Source organism: Microtus oregoni, unplaced genomic scaffold (genome assembly GCF_018167655.1).
Source record: "Microtus oregoni isolate MIOR12 unplaced genomic scaffold, Mior012 000007F_ref0000211, whole genome shotgun sequence".
NCBI classification, from domain to species: Eukaryota; Metazoa; Chordata; class Mammalia; order Rodentia; family Cricetidae; genus Microtus; species Microtus oregoni.
The window spans coordinates 14,497,441-14,514,519 of record NW_024543066.1 but is presented as its reverse complement, the minus strand read 5'-3'; the positions used below and the strand labels follow the sequence as shown (position 1 = coordinate 14,514,519).

Genomic DNA, 17,079 nt, shown 5'->3' with positions numbered 1-17,079 from the left:
TACACCCTAGCATCCTCATTGCAACCAGGACTTCTTGGCATACTACTTACCTTCGGGGTCTTTTAGAGGCAATCCTCCCTTAGCTAAATTCTACTTTGTGTCACTTAATATCTTCTAAACATTGGGAAATCCTTTATATCATCAGTCCTGCTCTCCTAGATCACGGTATAACAGTGCTGTTCTGCCCAGAATGTAAGATGCCATATACAGCCTCTTCAAATAATCTCCAAATGAATCTTACACCTAAATCTCAAACAAAAAGTGCAGAATTTCCAGATAATGCTTGAGAACTAGGTCTCTCCAAATTTGGCAGCCTGCCACCTATGCCTTAGAGGCGTTTCTTCCAGTACCCGATGTATAAAGAAACAGTATCATTCTCTGAAATCAGGAAGATGCTTCCTAGAGCTGTTAATGGTCTGGAGCCCCATCCTTCGTGAAGAGGTTGCTTCAGGTCCTGAGAACCCAACTCTTTCATGACAGAGATTATCAGCCCTAATGGCACTGCAAACATTTTTAATTATTTTCTTGAGTTACACTATGTTTGTTTTGTGCAACATTGTCTGATTAGCCTCCTTCTGATTATGCATACTTAGTTTTAAAACAGAACCGGTTGCTTTACATTAACAAGAGACTTGCCGTAGAATTTGGCACAAATTCCCAGCAAATCTGGGATAGGTCTGAGCTTAGAAGCAAAGCTAGGGCCAAGAACCATCGTGTTGTTCCATTCCTCTCACTATGTCCTGTCACTCAGGCACCGTTTAGCCAATCAGAGCCACTAGCGAATGCGCTTGTCAGGTGGGAGGGTTCTTCCTGTTTCCTGGCTAGCGTGCACTCCTGAGGAAGTCACAAATTACCTGTTTGCTGCGTCTTGGGTTCCAGGTGCAGAAATCACGGTTGAGCTGTGCAGTCGATCCATGGTGAACTATGAGCGTCTGTCATCAAACAAGGAAGTTTGGCACGCGATGGTGAGTGAGGGACCGATGTCCCCAAACTCTGCGGAGCAGCCATCTGATCCACAGACGCCCGTGTTTCCCTCCCTTGTCTGGGTGGGAGCTAGTGGGCAAACGCTGAATTTGGCATTGCTGCGGTTGTTGGCCGTGATCGTTATCGTTCCCTGGGCCGGGGCAGCCGTTTCCGAATAATTTACCTCCACAGGCTGCATCTGTGAAAAGATTGGGGCGTGTAATCGTACTTAGAAATGTCCATCCTGTTGACTTTACTGGGAAATCCTGCTGTCTGAATACTTATGTTGTCAATATGGAAGGCACGATTGACAAACTCGGAGAACCCTGGTCTCTGTGGCGTCTTCCTGAAGATCCGCACTTGTAAAATAGAGCATTTAGGTTTAGGATCCATCTGGCTTAATTTTGTGGAGCTTTTGAATGATACGTCCTATGTAGAGTAGCGTTCCCCTGCTAAACTGATGTAGAAGAGTAGAATTGGTGGTAACAGTATTGATGGTGTAAGCATTTGCGAAATCTTCGAGAGACATGAAGTCACATAAAGTAGAATTTAGGGAAAGAACTGTCTCGCAAATACCCCCAAAATAAGTAGTTTGCTAACCACGCCTGTTAAAGGTTACTAAGATAAAACGTAAATGTTTGTTAACCAGCATTAATCAGCCATTAGCTACATTCCCAGAAAAAAAAAAAAAAAAGATTAAACACTGTTTTACTCTGGGCCAAAAGTCCTCCTCCCCTACTTCAAAGAGCAGGCCTCTATCATGCTCCTTAAGGGGGCATTAAAGGGTCACAACCAACATTAAGTCCTGTTGTGACATAAAACATATCAATTCTTAAACAGCTGCCTTTTAACCCATTTTGAAAAGCAGTCTTCAATTTTGAGACAAGGTCTTCAATGTTGATTGAGACTGATTTGAACTCTGTCTATAGTCCCAGAGGACACTGCCCTTGCTAGGCCTCTGACTAAGCACCCTAAGTTTTTGGATTACACCTTTACAGAGTTCTAAAATTACCAGTTTAAATCACAGAGTGACTGTCAATTGCAGGAAGAGTAAAAGGATTTGCATGTGGAGCCTGGCTCTCACTTCAGACCAGAAGAGGAGGAACAGTGTCCTGTGTGTACTGCAGGGGGAAACAGACTAGGCAATAGATATAGATCACAGACTAATGCTTTAGCAGTGAGCTCAGAGCTCTGCATCATAAAGAAGGATGTGAAGGGGCACAGTGAATGACTGTGTATTTCCCCGCATGTATTAATTCTTTCCACGTGAATAAAGATAAACGTAATTGATGAGAATAGAATTTAGGGAGGGTAGCTTTAACCAATAAATATTTAATTTTCAATTAGTGAACTCTCCCATGCACATGTGTGCAATCCTGGTTGACACAGTAAGGTCACCTGAGAGGTTTGAGATACAGGCCATTGGCTGTCACTCTTTGTCACACTCAGCAGCTCATGAGACAAAGTCATACAGTCTCTTATGGATGACATTCTCTCTACAATGAAAGTGCCCACTCTTTTTCAAAGTCATTCTAGCTAAGTGTTCTTCCAGTTAAATTTATCTCTTTAACAAGTCAATTATTGATACCGTTTTTTAAATTTCATTTTAAAAGCATTACTGCTCTATGCTTTGTTGTGTCTATTTTCCAGACATTTCCTAGTCACTAAGAATTTAATTTCATTTTTTTCTTAATTGCTATTTATATATGTATTTATATATTTATATCATTTTAGAATAGTGGTTGTGACTCTATGAGTCAGACCCTTCATGGTCGCCTAAGTCCATCAGAAAACACAGATGATTATTATACAGTACATGACAACAGCAAAATTGCAGTTATGAAGTAGCAATGGAGATAATGGGGGAGGACACCACTACAATAACAACTGTATAAAAAGGGTCACAGCATCAGGACAGTTGGAAAATACTGGACTAAGTCAACATCCCCTCTAGCTGAAGCTTGCCTCCCTGTATGAAACTGAACATTGCTGTGAACACCTATTCCTGACTTTGAGCCCAGTGCTGGCAAGACAGCTAGCTCTCTTCTCCTTCCAGGCTGCTTTCATTTCCAGGATTTTCTCACTTTATTTATTTCTTCCATTTTCATTTTCAGGTCTTGAAAAGTTTTGTTTATTTTCTGCAACTATTGTCTTTTTTTCTCTTTATTTTGGGATTATTTGTTTCCTGCATTTTTCCCCTGAATTTATTTGAGGGACTTAATAATTTTCCTTTTAAGAGCCTTTGCCATCTTTATATAGTTTTAATGTCTTTTTGTCATAGTTCAGCACTGTTGGAATATTAGGAGCAGCCAAGATTGGATACCTGGACTTTGTTGTGACATACGTCCCTGGCTGTTGTGGATTATGTTCCTGTGTCTAGAAATCTGGGTTTGGAGGAATTAAGTCTAGGTGCTGATTTCTGGGAAAGTCTTGGTTGGATGGGAGTTTTTTTTTTTCCCCCCTAGGTTTCTGTTTGCTCCCTGGAATTTCAGAGCGTGTAGTTGGTGAGTAGTGCCCTTTTATACTGACCTTGGTTGGTGTGTTCAGAGGAGAATTTTTGCTGGTGTTGGAAGCTAGAGGAAGGGGAAGCCAGTGGGAGATTATCCTAGGTATTTATTGGAGGCCTGGAGAAAGGACGAGGGTAATGGGAAGCTGTCTCTTGTGTTCTAGTCCAACATTAGGGGCAACTGTGAAAATTGGATCTAGGGTAACAGATAATATGGTAGATCTGCAAATAGCTTACCTGGTCATCTGGCAGATGCGGCGAGTATTTGAGCTGAAGGGTGTCTGAATCAGCTGTAGTGGGGACACAGAAGAAAGACAAGAAGGAATGGGCCGGTGACGATGTGCTGTGGAATCCACAGAGACACAGAAAAGTGAGAGGAATTTATAGCTGGTAATCTGTTGCAGCCCTAGGGGTAACCCTGGGTATTGGGTCTTAGGTAACAGATAATGGGGAAGGAAGGTCTGCAGGCAGCCTACCTGGTCACATTCCAAAAATCTTAATACTGATGCATCAGGTTCCCAGGCAACATTTACCTACTTCTTTCTTTATTTAGGTTTTTGTTAATCTGTGAAATACTTTTAGTTTATTGGGTAAAATGTACTATGTGGGCTGGGCATGTCATTTAGCAAGTTGACCTGAATATAGAAACCAGCACCCAAGTCTGGAGGCTTATAACTACCTGTTACTCCAGATATAGGAAATCTGAAACAATCTTATCTGGTGTGTCACTTATACACACATGGAAAACAAGTTGCTTTGGTTGTATAATACAAACCATACAATGTCTATTTAAATACCTGTTATCTTGCATTTGTTTTGATTTGGTCTTCATTTCTTCACATCCAATCATCAATTACAGGGAGCAAAATAGTTTCTAAGTGATCCTAAGAGACATCCTTTTCTTTATCATAAGGGATTGAGATTCTTCTAGTAGTCAGAAGTATTTTTTACAATGGAGAAACACCTGAAGGCATCTAGAAAAGTGTATTCAGTTTTGGTGGAACAGCCCTTCTTCCTCAAGCCATTCTGTATCATGGGAAAAGGAGAGAACTGCAGGACCCATGGTGACTTCTTTGATTTTTATTTTGTTAGAATCTTGTAGTTCTTGGTTAACAACCCATGGAAAATTTGTCGATCTCCGTTTGTGTGTCCTTTTATCATTGGTGTCATCTATATTGTGTGATTTTATTAGGTATAGTCTAATTATATTGTTGTTATCTGGAAAATGATGGAACTTCACTTATTTTTGTATTCTATCCATTTTCTTCATCCCAACCTTCTCAGAAGTTCTTCAGTTGTCTACTGTTCCTCGCCTGGACTCATTCCCAGAGGCTCTGCGGGTTACTCAGGGAGGAGTTCTTTTCACACTACACAAATGTCCAGTAAATTACCTTCCTCTCATGCATGTTCACGGTGCCACCTCCTAATTTTTCACTGGTTTGATTCCCAGTAATGAACATTTGACGTATGCTCAATGACGAAACCCTGACCACCTGTTTCATACATATAGTAGTCCTGCATAGCCTGAGCCATTTTTATTTATACAGTCTTAATAGGTTGCATAAACAGATTTACAATCAAATTTGTTCTTCAAGTTTCTAATAATGGTTACCATATTTTCCCACTTGTTCTCTTATCTTATTCTCCTTCCAGCCCCAACTTTCCCAGTGGTAACCATTACCTACTTAATTCATACTTTTACTATTAAAAGCATAAATAGTAGAGCAAAGAACACAAGAAGTTTTCTAAATAGTCACACTTACAGGTAGAACAGTGTGCCAGGTTGGCAGCATTTCTGGTTAAAGCATCATGAAAAGTGAAAGAGATTTTTGTGTCTAGTGGTTAATGTTTACGTCTAGTGAAACCTAAGTTCTCACAGTAACACACAGTTGAAGCTGAATCAATTCATTCTACGTTCTGTGCTATTCTGTCTTCTGTAGGAATAGACCAGGTTATTCCATCATCCTGTAAGGAACATAACTAAAAAGCTTATTCTTCATAGTTGGCATTGCTTATCCCTTGTTCTCTTGTCTCCTGCCTCTCAGCTTCCTCTAGTATTGGCACAGCTGTAAGAAATGAGGATGCTATGGCTTTCTATGAGTCTGCTTCTTTCCTAATTCCTAGACTGTTCCCATTAACTCCTGATACCGTCTACTTATGAGCTTTCCTCCAAGACAGTTGTGCTTAAAATCAATCTCTCCAAAAACAGTTATCCAGATTTGTGATGTCATGAACTACTGTGACATGATTCAGGTCACAAATGCAATGGAAAGATAATATCCTTTTCTTGAGACTCCTTAATTTATGGTCACACTTGAAATATCAAAGGCTTTAGGAGCTAATTCAGGATCACTGTATTTTGTTAACAACATCCTCTCGGGCTCATGCAGAGGAGAATCACCAGAGGAAAGCTTTTTCTATGTAAAAGCCATTTCATCCTTAACTCTAAGAAAATAAAACTTTAGGCAGTCAAAAATAATTTTTATAAGAGAAACAAGAAGAAGAGGCAGCACATAATCTCCTGGGGTCATGTCCAGAATTATGCAGCAAATTATCCATCAGCTTTGCCAAAAAAAAAAGTTGGTTAAATTCTCCATGGCTTTGCCGCAAAGAGAATTTGTTACTGGTAGAACCTGTTCCTTGAGAGGTGGTTGTACCTAGGCTCCTGGGGTCATGCCTAGAGTTATGCAGAGAACTGTCCATAGGCTTTGCCAAAATGGGTCCAGTTCTCCAGTGTTAGAGACCAGCTTCTATACAAACATCACTTATCAGGGTAGGGGCATGGGCATTTGAAAGTTCGGTAAAGAGGACAAAGATGAGAGTAAAAGCAGTAAAACAGTAAACGTAGAGTAGTACCAGGAGGGCATTCCATTGAAAATTGAAATCACCTGCTTTTAATTTCCATTTGCTTAAAATACCCCAGACCCCAGAAGGCAGAAGTAAGATGATAAAAAAAAAAACTACATTAACATGATACAAGGAAATGAAAAGACCAGTTGAGGGTTGCAGGCTACATTCTTAGGCAAACATTCTTTTACTAGAACAAGACAAGTAGCTCTCACACCCTAGACCAAAACATTCCTCAGGTTCTCCCTCCTTCTGCTCCTCATTGGGACTTTGGGAGCTCAGTCCAGTGCTCCAGTGTGGGTCTCTGTCTCTATCTCCATCCATCACCAGATGAAGGTTCTATGATGATATGCAAGATATTCGTCAGTATTGCTCTAGGATAGGGACATTTCAGGTTCCCTATCCTCAACTGCCCAAGGAACTAACTGGGGACCTCGGCTTGGGCACCTGGGAGCCACTCTAGGTTCAAGTCTCTTGCCAACCCTAAAGTGGTTCCCTTAACTAAGAATTGTGGTTCCGTGCTCCCCTGTCCAACCTTCCTTTATCCCAATCCTCCTGCTTTCCCAAGGCCCGACCTCCTTCCCTTCTCACTTTTCTCTCCCCATCTCCCCTTACCCCCAACCCACCCCACCCCAAGATCTCAATTTTCTCCCCGGCAATTTTGTCTACTTCCCTTAGCCAAGAGGATAACTATATGTTTTTCCTTGGGTTCCCCTTCTTACTTAGCTTCTTTAGATTCACCTATTGTAGACTCCGTGACCCTTATTTATGGCTAGAAACCAATTATGAGTGAGTACATCCCATGTTCATCTTTTTGGGTCTGGGATACCTCACTCAGGATAGTGTTTTCTATTTCCATCCATTTGCATGCAAAATTCGAGAAGTCATTGTTTTTTACCGCTGAGTAGTACTCTAATGTGTAGATATTCCATACTTTCTTCATCCATTCTTCCATTGAAGGGCATCTAGGTTGTTTCCAGGTTCTGGCTATTACAAATAATACTGCTATGAACATAGTTGAACAAATGCTTTTGTCATATGATAGGGCATTTCTTGGGTATATTCCCAAGAGTGGTATTGCTGGGTCCAGGGGTAGGTTGATCCCGAATTTCCTGAGAAACCGAAACACTGACTTCCATAGTGGTTGCACAAGATTACATTCCCACCAGCAATGGATGAGGGTACCCCTTCCTCCACAACCTCTCCAGCAAAGGTTATCGTTGGTGTTTTTGACTTTAGCCATTCTCACAGGTGTAAGAAGATATCTCAAAGTTGTTTTGATTTGCATTTCCCTGATTGCTAAGGAAGTTGAGCATGACCTTAAGTGTCTTTTGGCCATTTGAACTTCTTCTGTTGAGAATTCTCTGTTCAGATCAGTGCCCCATTTGAAGGAGGGAGAACATGAGCAAAGAAGTCGGGACCACGAGGGATGCACCCACCCACTGAGACAGTGGAGCTGATCTATTGGGAGCTCACCAAGACCAGCTGGACTGTGACTGAAAAAGCATGGGATAAAACTGGACTCTCTGAACATGGCGAACTATGAGGGCTGATGAGACGCAAAGGACAATGGCACGGGGGTTTAATCCTACGTAATGTGATGGCTTTGTGGGAGCCCAGCCAGTTTGGATGTTCACCTTCCTAGATATGGACAGAGGTGGGAGGTCCTAGGTCTTATCACAGGGCAGAAAACCCTGACTGCTCTTTGGACTGGAGAGGGAGGGGGAAAGGAGTGGGGGGAGGGGGAGAAGGGTGGGAGGAGGGGGCGTAGGGGGGGAGGAGGGGGAGGGAAATGGGAGGCTGGGAGGAGGTGGAAACTTGTTTTTTTTTCTCCTTTTCTCAATAAAAACAAAAACAAAAAAAAAAAATTCCTCAGGAAAACCATTCCTCCCCTGGGTGGAATTCATATCTCTCACCTGGAGTAGGAACTTAGTTGGATCCTTAGAACAGATACATTTCTCTATTCCTGAAATACAAGGGCTGGATAGTAGCCACACCTGTTGCAAATCAATTTGAGAGTGAGCAGAACTCTCTGATCTGAATCGATGTGAAACCTTTGTTTGAGGTAGAAACAGACAATAACCTTGAAGGAATAAAATTAAGTACCAACTCTCTGACCTTTGGGGGTGGAAAGGCAATAACTTGGAGCAAGTTGAAACTCTCTGACCTTCAGAAAAGGTGGAAATAGGCTCAGATTTTTGGACATCCGCACTTCAGGGCCGAGCCACAAAGAGAATTTGTTCATGCTATTCTCAGGCCTTGTCACCTGAAGAAGTCACATGGCTCCTGGCATCACAGCAAGAAATTGAATAAGGCAGTATTTAAGAATAATGGGATGCTATCTTAGATGGAATATAGAATCTTTTGGATGGTATTACTGATAACTCATTAAGGTGTTTATTGGCAATGACACTTGTAGTAATATGAGCGGCGGGGCTGCGTCCCCAGCACCCCGGCCGCCTGGCTAGCTCATACCCCGAAATAATTACACGGACACTGTATTCTTTTAAACACTGCTTGGCCCATTTCTATCTAGCCTCTTCTAGGCTAACTCTCGCACCTGGACTAGCCCATTTCTAATATTCTATGTAGCACAGCTAGGTGCGCTTACTGGGAAGATTCTAGCCTACGTCCATCCTGGGTCTGAGCTTCATCGCGTATGTCTGTCCAGGAGCCGGGAGCATGGCGTCTCTTTCTGAGGCGCCTTACCTCACTTCCTCTTCCTCCCAGCATTCGGTTCTGTTTACTCCACCCACCTATGTTCTAAGCTATGAGCCCAAGCAGTTTGTTTATTACTTAACCAATGAAATCAACAGATTGATATATGACACTCCCACATCACTTCCCGTTTTCCTGTTTAAACAAAAAAAGGAAGGCTTTAACTTTAACATAGCAAAATTACATATAACAAAACAGTTATCAAGCAAGAGTTACAGTTATAATATTTATATCTATTTTATCTTTTATCATTACAATGGAAAACTATAACTATAACTATCTATCTATTCTACAACTCCATCAAAGACTCCAGAAGAATACAATATTACCTAAGCAAAAAAAAGTAAGCAATTTTCAAAACGCTACAAATGACAGAAACATCTCGCTGCCTGTACAGTCACCCAAAGTTCCTCTGTACCGTTTGGGCATCAATCTTCAGCCTTCAGACCCATAGTATCCAGCAGACATTTCCATGAAGCAGGAAAATTCAAAGGCAGTCACTATCTGCTTGTCCTGAAGAATGTCTTGCAGACTCCTTCATAAATCAGGAACCCCGAAAGATCATCTCACCTTTAGGCAAGTTCAGTAGTCCTCTCTCTGTGGGTTCTCTGTATCCAGTTTATGCAATAGTCCAGGCAAGAGCAGTTTCTTGCCCAAATGGCTATCGAACTCCATAAGGATCCTCTTCGATGCCCATCTTCCTCTTGAAGTAGATTGGTGCTGCCAGGAGCAGAGTATCTCATTGTCATGAAAAACCCTAAATTATTAAAATATTAAATGCCATATTCTGCAGTCTTTGAAAGATATGAAGAATGTCTATCTAACTGAAATGTATCTCTATATATCTAGAAAATCTAACTAACATGTCTACAAACTTGACTATTATGATTATCTATTAACAACCTATATACATTTTTAAGTGAACTATACAATCTCAATACCTTAATCAATAGCAGAAATACATATACATATAACAAAATTGACCTTAAATCTCTATCAATAAAGCAAAATCTATACTAATGCAAATTATTCATATCTATATCATATCCCCCTTTAAATGTTAAAGAACATTTATAAACCATATTTGGGAACATGGGCGCAGTTTTTTTTCTCCAAACTGCTTCCTGCTGAATGGAGGCGTCGTTAATTAGGTCCTTCATGGTATAACCTGTGTGCTAGTTTCATCTCAGTTGGCAGTTGAGCAAAGCAATTTTCTGAAGATATTCACAGAAATCCTTCAGGAAGGCGTGGTCCATCATACCATATCGGAATAGAAGAAATGAACAGGGTCTCATCCTCTGTGAAAACAAAATAAGAAACTCCTTTCCAAAGCATCATGTCCTTAGATCCAAATTTCAAAGTCAAGGCATCAAAATATCTATGTTGGATTAGTTCAGCAGCATTTATAAACAAATATCTTTTAGCAGCTGTTGCTCCTTCCTCAGCATTTAAACAATTCAAACAGAGCATAATAGCATACAGTATCAAAATTCTCTGTGTATTTTCCATCTTTGTACACTTAATTTTAATCTCTATTTTGTTTATTTTTACTTTTATTTTTTGCTTTTTTGAGACAGGTTCTCTGTATCTTTGACCTGGAATAACTCTGTAGACCAGGCTGTCCTTGAACTCTCAGAGATCTGCCTGTCTCTGCCTCACAGGCATTGGGATTAAAGGTGTACACTACTACACCTTGAAATCACAGAGATCTGTTTGTCTCTGCCTTCTAGGCACTGGGATTAAAGATGTGTGCTACCACACCTTGAAGTCACAGAGGTCAATCTCCCTCTGCCTCCCAAATGTTGGGATTAAAGGTGTGTACTACCACACCCAACTACCCTCTTTCTTCCTTTTTATACTTTTAAGAGCATTTAACTTTTAGCTTGCATATATTTTTAACACACTGTAAATCATTTAAAAATTTTCTTTGTCTTTGAATCTCTCTTTATTGTCTTTAATGTACCAAGCAATATCATTAGGACTAAAGCCGTGGCTTTGCCGGATAGATGTAGCCCATTCCTTAGCTTTCTGCCATTCCAACCTTGTGGCTGAGGTGCCGGCCAGAGCCGCATTCAGTGCCACAAGTCTACAGTGTTTCAATGTCCCTGCCAGCAAGCGAGTTTCAGCAGCCTGTGCCTGCAAACCGCACAAACCGCCTGTGTAAAAGAGTCAGAGTTTGCCTGGGCAGGACAGCCCAGAAAGCCGGCATTTTTAAACGGCGCAGGGTTTTTCCTGCTTCGGCTGAAAACCGAAAAGCATGCGTTCAGCTTTTCGTCAACACCATTTAAGTGTTTCGTGGCAGGACCTCTTAATGAGCTGCAGGGTTTTGCAGCTAAAGCTGAGTCAGGAAACCTCTCTTAGATGAGGCGCTTGCTTGCCTCTAGCAAGCAGAGTAGACCCGAGAAATTGTCACTATCAAGAAAACATGCTTTACTCTTTCCCAAGCTTTCTCAGGCTTTCAGTGGGTTCAGTTGTCCACACATCTAGGCGCCATTTGTAGTAATATGAGCGGCGGGGCTGCGTCCCCAGCACCCTGGCTGCCTGGCTAGCTCATACCCCAAAATAATTACACGGACACTGTATTCTTTTAATCACTGCTTGGCCCATTTCTATCTAGCCTCTTCTAGGCTAACTCTCGCACCTGGACTAGCCCATTTCTAATATTCTATGTAGCACAGCTAGGTGCGCTTACTGGGAAGATTCTAGCCTACGTCCATCCTGGGTCTGAGCTTCATCGCATGTGTCTGCCCAGGAGCCGGGAGCATGGCGTCTCTGTCTGAGGTGCCTTACCTCACTTCCTCTTCCTCCCAGCACTCTGTTCTGTTTACTCTATCCACCTATGTTCTAAGCTATGAGCCCAAGCAGTTTGTTTATTACTTAACCAATGAAATCAACAGATTGATATATGACACTCCCACATCAGAAACTAGTGTGGCAGAAAGTCTGTTTTATAGAGAAAGTCAGCACTTGGTAGTTTCAGAAGTCAGTCGTATGGTGAAACAGAGGTAGGAAATTTCAACATGTTTAGCACCATGGAAGAAAAGGCCCTGGCTCAGCATTGGATACCTAGAAGGACTCCATCCAACTCAGCCTTCATTCTAAGTTAGGGATAGACAAAGAGATTCCTATTCCAAGTAAACAACTTCATACTTAAACTCCTACACTCTGTTCCAGGCATGGCAGGATCTGTTACAACAAAGACCCAAAATTTGGATAAATTATTGAGGTTGAATTGGTTCTGTACACAAAAAAAATTACAAAATTTAAGGTCATAGATTCTTAGTTTGTGATTTTACTGCAGTACAATTACAGGCATCTGTGTTTGCCAAAAATACATATTTTGACCTTGTCTCCCTTGAAAAATATCAATCTAGAATATAAAAAGATAGATATACCTGCCTCTGCCTTCTAAGTGCTGGAATTAAAGGCATGAATCAATAACCCAACATGTCTATTTTTTTGTTTTGTTTTGTTTTTTCGAGACAGGGTTTCTCTGTGGTTTTGGAGCCTGTCCTGGAACTAACTCTTATAGACCAGGCTGGTCTCGAACTCACAGAGATCCGCCTGCCTCTGCCTCCCAAATGCTGGGATTAAATGTGTGCGCCACCACTGCCCGGCTGTCTATTATTTTTTGTTGTTAGTAATAGGTCATATAATTTCTCTGATGTTTACTGAGTACTGCCTTTCTCTTGCAAGGCATGTCCCATTGAAACATTGCAAAAATGACAGGGGTGAACTTCCTATTCAGTTTCCTTCTGTAGTGATGTGAGGATGACATTATAAGGTCCCTGTCATAAAATTAGTGTGAGAAGCACCAGAAATAGATGACTAATCTGTCAAATAAGTATACATTTACAATGTTGTTGGTATCACACCTTTTGTTTTCCACATGTACGGGATACATTAGAATGCAGTGACCTATGATGATGTGCATGTGAACTTCACTAAGGAAGAGTGGGCTTTGCTGGACCCTTCCCAGAAGAATCTCTACGAAGATGTGATGCTGGAGACCTTCAGAAACCTCACTACTATTGGTAAGGTGTGAAATTGACTTCACATTTTAAAATCAGAGAACAAGTTTTTCTTTTTTATTGGGAGTTTTCTGTAATTTAAATTGAGAAAGAGGAAGAGTGTGCTGAATAAATGATGCATGGTGCTAAGGCTCATTGAAGATATTAACTTATATTTTTTGAAATTCCCAATAATATATCATACATTTTCTGGTATTATATATTTTAGGCTACAATTGGGAAGTTCATGCTATTGAAGAGCAGTCTCAAAGTTCTAGAAGACATGGCAGGTAATTTACATATGCAAGCTGACATAAATGTGCCTCTGAGGAAAGTTTAATGTGTTCTGGATTTTTAAAAGGAAAACAACAATGTAAATAAGCAAAGCTTAAAGTGTATTGGTGACTATTAAATTCTCAAAAAGCCAAATACCTCCATGTCAGGTAGGAAAGTTATGTTTGCAAGGACATAAGAAAGAATGTAGTAGTAAGGGTGGCGGGGCTGCCTCTCCGGCACCCCGCCGCCTGCTCGGCTAGCTTATGCCCCGAAATAACAACACACAAACTGTATTCATTTAATCACTGCTTGGCCCATTTCTATCTAGCCTCTTCTAGGCTAATTCTCACATATTAATTTAGCCCATTTCTAATCATCTGTGTGTAGAACCCCAAGGTGCACTTACCGGGAAGATTCTAGCCTATGTCCATCCTGGGTCAAAGCTTCATAGCGTGCATCTGCCCAGGAGCCAGGAGCATGGCGTCTCTCTGAGGCATCTGCTCCCGAGAGGAAAGCTGTGGAGTCTGAGCTCACTTCCTCTTCCTCCCAGCGTTCTGTTCTGTTTACTCCTCCCATCTATCTTCTAACCAATAAAATGGGCCAAGGCAGTTCCTTTATTAGCCAATGACCTTCCTCCATCAAAAGAAGAGAAAGAAAGAGTGCCTCAACAGATATCACCAGTTGAATCACAGCTGAGTGAGAGCTGTGCTGTAGAACTGCAAATCTGTGTAGTTTCATATCACTCATATTACAATAGGTGTGCACTTTGAACAGGTGATAAGTATCTGTCCAAAACCTTCTATAGTCCCTAGGAAAGCTAGTGTGACTTATATACTGGTGATGGGTTTGCTGAGTTTATTGAGATGGACAGACAGAGTCAAGGGACAATTTTTGTGGAAAAAACCATAATCCTCATAGCACATGACTATGTGGATCAAATTCAAACTATTGAAATGCAATGCGGAAATCATTTATTTGTCCTTTACTGTCACTCTGGATAGAAACCATAGGAACATAGGGATATGGAAAGAAGTAACAGTATCTGTCTCTGAACAATTAGAAGATACGTAGTAGTCTACTTTGAATAGATTTGTTGATTGTGATTCAAGTTTATAAATAATTGATTTTCCAGCTTCATTGGGAATACATCAACAAAGTAACACTGCAGAAAAACCTCATGAGTACTAGGGATTTGTAAACACTCTGTTTGTCCTGGTTCACTTTGCAAATGTAGTATGACTCACACTCTTGGACAGTTTGTGAATATTTATTTAATGCTCATTGTTTTTCCAGTTCTCTTCACATATGTGAAAACTCTCATATAGAAAACAAAAGGCTATAAATATGAACCATGTAATGAAAGCTCTTACCATGAAAGACGTCTTCAAAGATGAATATCAACCTGCAGTGTAGGGGAAAACATGAGTTTAAATGAAGTGATAAACTTTAGGTCCGATTCCTCTTTAAAATTAGACCAAGGCTAGAAAACATCATTTTGAGTGAGGTAACCCAGATACAGGAAGACAATATCACATGTGCTCACTCATACATGGTTTTTAAACATAAAGCAACGAAAACCAGCCCACAAATCACAATCCCAGAGAACCTAGACAACAATGAGGACCCTAAGAGAGACATACACAGATCTAATCTACATGGGAAGTAGAAAAAGGCAAGATCTCCTGAGTGAATTTGGTGCATGGGGACCTTGGGAGATGGTTAAAGGGGAAGGGAGAGGCAGGGAGGTGAGCAGAGAAAAAAGTAGAGCTCAATAAAAATCAAGAATAAAAAAAGAAAAATAAGGAAAAAAATTAGACCAAGGCCCATTGGCAACCACATGGTGGTGGCTCATAACCATTTATAATAATACCTGATGCCCTCTTCTGGTGTGGAGGTGTACAGGCAGGAGGATCATTATATACATACATACATATATATATATATATATATTTAGACAATATGTAAAATTAATTTATATAGATATAACGAGTGATCATTGTAATGAATGTGGTAGAGCTTTTACATATGCCAAGTAACCTTCTGAATATAGTTAATGTGTTAAATCCTTTACATATTACAGTCATTTTGAAAAGCATGAGAGAATTCATTTTGAAGAGAAGACCTATGAAGATATTCAACATGATAAAGCCATTGCATGTCACAGTCAACTACGAATTCATAAACGAGCACATTCTAGACAAAAACCCTATGAATGTAATCAGTGTGGTAAAGCTTTTACACGCCCCAGTCATCTTCAGAAGCATAAAAGAACACATACTGGAGAGAAACCCTACAAGTGTGATCAGTGCTATAAAGCTTATGCATGTTATAGCACTCTTCAGGTGCATAAAAGAACGCATACTGGAGAGAAACCCTACAAGTGTGATCAGTGTGCTAAAGCCTTTACATATCACAGTCATCTTCACAGGCATAAGCGAACACATACTGGAGAGAAACCCTATGAATGTAATCAGTGTGGTAAAGCCTTTACATCTTGCAGTTATCTTCAAAGGCATAAAAGTATACATAGTGGTGAGAAACCCTATGAATGTAATCAGTGTCATAAAACCTTTTCACAACACAATTACCTTCAGAAGCATAATAGAACACATACTGGAGCGAAACCCTATGAATGTAATGAGTGTCATAAAGCGTTTGCACAGCACAGTTATCTTAAAATACATAAAAGAATACACACTGGAGAGAAATCCTATGAATGTAATCAGTGTCATAAAGCCTTTACACATTTGAGTAGTCTTCGCAGGCATAAAAGAATACACACTAAAGAGAAACTGTGATTGTAAATCAGTATTTTAAAGCCTTTTAACATCAGAATCTTCTCCAAATATTATATATATATATATATGAAAATGAAAGATTATCAGTGTAATCATTGTGATAAAGCCTTTACATGTCATAATAGTCTTCTAAGACATTAAAGAACCTATACTGGAGAGAAACCCTAAGAATCTGTTCAGTGTGGTAAAGTCTTCTCACAAAGCAGCAGTCATCCTAACGGCATAAAAGAACACACACTGGAGAGAAATCTGAACAATGTAATAAGTGTGTTAAAACCTTTGCAAGTCACAGTAATCTTTTGTCTTATATAAGAAAACATACTGGAGATAAAAGTTATGAATTTAATCATAATGTCTTTGCACATCACAATAATCTTCAAAAACAAAAGAACACATACTGGAAAGCAAACATATGAATGTGACCACTATGGTAAAGCCTTTGCACATATCAGAAGTCTTCAAATTCATGAGAAAATATGCTGCAAAGAAACCCTATAAGTATAGTCAGTGTGGTTATTTATTTTTATTTCGTGGTAGTTTTTCTACAAGAATGAGCTTTTAGTTCACAATCAATCTGTTAAAGCCTTTTCATATTACAGTATTCTTTGAGGATGTGCAAAACCAATACTGAAGGGAGTCTAACTATAAAGGATTTGGCAAGATCTTCTGCCAACATACATTATTTTTATTTATATTTTTCTGAGATAGGTTTTCTCTGTAGCTTTGGGGCCCATCCTGGAACTAGCTCTTGTAGACCAGGTTGGCCCTGAACTCACAGAGATCTGCCTGCCTCTGCCTCCCAAGTGCAGGGATTAAAGTTATGTGCCACCACCACCCGGCTGGCAGCATAATTATTAAGGTACACAGGAGGGTTGATTCTGGAGAAAAATACATCTGACAATATCAACCATCTGTCCAAGCATTGTAGTATCCTTTATTTTGTTTGCCCCTGCAAACTCAT

General features: G+C 40.3%; 1 protein-coding gene across 1 annotated transcript; it reads left to right on the top strand.

Moving 5' to 3' along the window:
- The first annotated feature begins 782 nt into the window (after positions 1–782).
- Positions 783–16,749, top strand: LOC121450661 (zinc finger protein 431-like). Its single transcript, XM_041655825.1, has 6 exons — positions 783–965; positions 12,942–13,068; positions 13,274–13,334; positions 15,401–15,709; positions 15,821–15,954; positions 16,718–16,749. Exons 1-6 carry the CDS (start codon positions 783–785, stop codon positions 16,747–16,749), a joined length of 846 nt encoding a protein of 281 aa, XP_041511759.1.
- Positions 16,750–17,079: the final 330 nt, after the last annotated feature.

Bases quoted from the DNA above. Each gene is read 5' to 3' on its own strand.
- LOC121450661 (XM_041655825.1), top strand. From the start codon at position 783: ATGCGCTTGTCAGGTGGGAGGGTTCTTCCTGTTTCCTGGCTAGCGTGC. The intron at 966-12,941 runs GTGAGTGAGGGA...GGGATACATTAG, and splicing joins AGGAAGTTTGGCACGCGATG to AATGCAGTGACCTATGATGA. The intron at 15,955-16,717 runs GTAATGAGTGTC...TTCATATTACAG, and splicing joins TGGAGCGAAACCCTATGAAT to TATTCTTTGAGGATGTGCAA.